At 48.8% G+C, this 2,310-nt stretch overlaps 1 protein-coding gene across 1 annotated transcript; it reads left to right on the top strand.

Annotated features, from left to right (window-relative positions):
- The first annotated feature begins 852 nt into the window (after positions 1-852).
- On the top strand, positions 853-1,779 carry LOC141164251 (histone H4). Its single transcript, XM_073649379.1, has one exon. It carries the CDS (start codon positions 874-876, stop codon positions 1,183-1,185), a length of 312 nt encoding a protein of 103 aa, XP_073505480.1. The 5' UTR covers positions 853-873; the 3' UTR covers positions 1,186-1,779.
- The last annotated feature ends 531 nt before the right edge of the window (positions 1,780-2,310 follow it).

Raw genomic sequence — 2,310 nt, 5'->3', positions numbered from 1 at the left:
CTTTTTATATATCGGATCCCTGGTGCTAGTGATTTACCTTGATGGGATCATTGTGCCCCTTGTGGGTTATTGCTGTTTCTATAGTTCACTCCTCACTCGTGGAATCCTGTTCTCTCCTAGAACACTGGGTCCTAGTGCCCTCTGTTTCCATTGTTCTGCTGCCAATAGATGGAGATGGGCTGTTAACTCTTTCAGTGCTCGGCACGTTTCCAGCACTTTCTCGCTGATCCTCCTCTGATGTTACACACCTTTTGCTCTGCAGACTGGTGAAGGCACCTGGTCAATAAGCTCCTAAAGATTGATCGATTTCTAGATCTGAATCTGTCACTGAGAAGCCGATCACTTGTTTATTGCAGCAGAACCTGCCGCTGAGATAAATGAGCACAATATGGAGGGTATAAAGCGCTTCATGGAGGAATACAGCCGTATATTAAAGGTATACAGCACTATATGGGGAAACTGTATATGGAGTTTATACAGCGCTATATAGGGGGATACAGCAGGATATGGAGCTTATACATCGCTGGATGGAGGAGAGTATATAACTCTATAGACCTCACAGTGAGTTATTTCCAGGTGTCACAGTGTAATTCCTCCGAGCAGGATGTCACCAGAGAGGAATCAGGGCTGTGACTATTTCCACCATCACAGTAGAAGCAGGAAAATACCAGGACAATGAGCGGGAAATTCAAAATCACTAACAGCTCTGTGCTCGGCCAATCAGAGGAAGGGGCGGAGCTGATAATGCAAATTTCTTTCCATCCCCGCCCTGGAAGCGCGTCACCTCTGCAGTCCTCTTTCTGGTCCTCTCACGCTCTATATAAAGGAGGACTGCGCACTGTCAGTCATAGCTTTCTGCTGACTGCTTGGAAGATGTCTGGTCGCGGCAAAGGAGGGAAAGGTCTGGGGAAGGGCGGTGCCAAGCGGCACAGGAAGGTTCTCCGTGATAACATCCAGGGCATCACCAAGCCTGCCATCCGCCGTCTCGCCCGCAGAGGAGGAGTCAAACGCATCTCCGGCCTCATCTATGAGGAGACTCGCGGCGTCCTGAAAGTCTTCCTGGAGAACGTGATCCGTGACGCCGTCACCTACACCGAGCACGCCAAGAGGAAGACCGTCACCGCCATGGACGTGGTGTACGCGCTCAAGCGCCAGGGCCGCACTCTCTACGGCTTCGGGGGTTAATAACAACACAAAGGCTCTTCTCAGAGCCGCCCACATCTTCTGAGGAGGAGCTCCTGCTGCTGGGGAGGGCGAGGGGCTGGAGACCCCCTGTGCTGGGGTGACTGCAGGCTGCTGCTCCAGGGGCGGCTGGAGACATCGCAGGCGCTAATGGGTTAACACTGAGGAGCTGCCTGTGGGCGGAGCCATAGCCCTGCTGAGCGCTGATTGGCTGAGCACTGAGTGTGTGATTCCTGCACTGAGGCTGATCTCTTCTGCTCTGTGTTCTCGGTGTAACATGTGGTGTCAGGATGGCGGCTCTTGTCGGGCTGGGAGCTGTGACTACATATGGGGTCTGTACTAGGCCCAATGTTATTTAATATCTTTATTAACGACATAGTCAACGGGATAAATAGTAAAATATCAATATTTGCAGATGACACAAAGTTATGTAAAACAATTAATACAAAAGAGGATAGTGAAGACCTACAGAGGGATTTGGATAAGCTGGGTAGGTGGAGCATTAAATGGCAAATGAGGTTTAACGAGGAGAAATGTAAGGTCATACATATGGGAAGGAAAAATGGAAGTCACCAGTACTCACTGAATGGGAAATCATTGGGGAATTCAGAGATGGAGAAGGACTTGGGCATCTTGATTGATAGCAAACTAAATTGGAGTGCCCAAAGTCAGGCCGCTGCTGTAAGGGCAAACAGGGTAATGGGATGTATCAGAAGAGGTATAGCTGCAAAGGAGGAGAACATTGTTCTTCCACTGTACAAAGCACTGGTCAGACCACACTTGGAATACTGTGCTCAGTTATGGGCCCCAATATATAGAAAGGATATAAATGAGCTTGAAAAGGTACAAAGGAGGGCAACAAAATTAATAAGGGGAATGGAGGGACTGCAATACCCAGAGAGGTTGGCAAAACTAGGACTATTCAGCCTGGAAAAGAGAAGGTTGAGGGGGGACATAATAAATGTGTACAAATATGTTAGGGGACAGTATAGAGACCTTGCCCGGGATTTGTTCAAAAGGAGGGATATTACGGTAACAAGAGGGCATTCACTAAGACTGGAAGAGAAAAGGTTCCAGCACCAGCATAGGAAGGGGTTCTTTACGGTAAGAGCAGTGAGAATATGGAAT

The sequence above is a fragment of the Phyllobates terribilis genome, unplaced genomic scaffold (genome assembly GCF_046119375.1).
Source record: "Phyllobates terribilis strain yellow unplaced genomic scaffold, ASM4611937v1 Scaffold_10__3_contigs__length_209671492, whole genome shotgun sequence".
Lineage (NCBI taxonomy): Eukaryota > Metazoa > Chordata > Amphibia > Anura > Dendrobatidae > Phyllobates > Phyllobates terribilis.
Note: the sequence above shows the minus strand (reverse complement) of the source record. Positions and strands in the feature narration are given on the sequence as shown.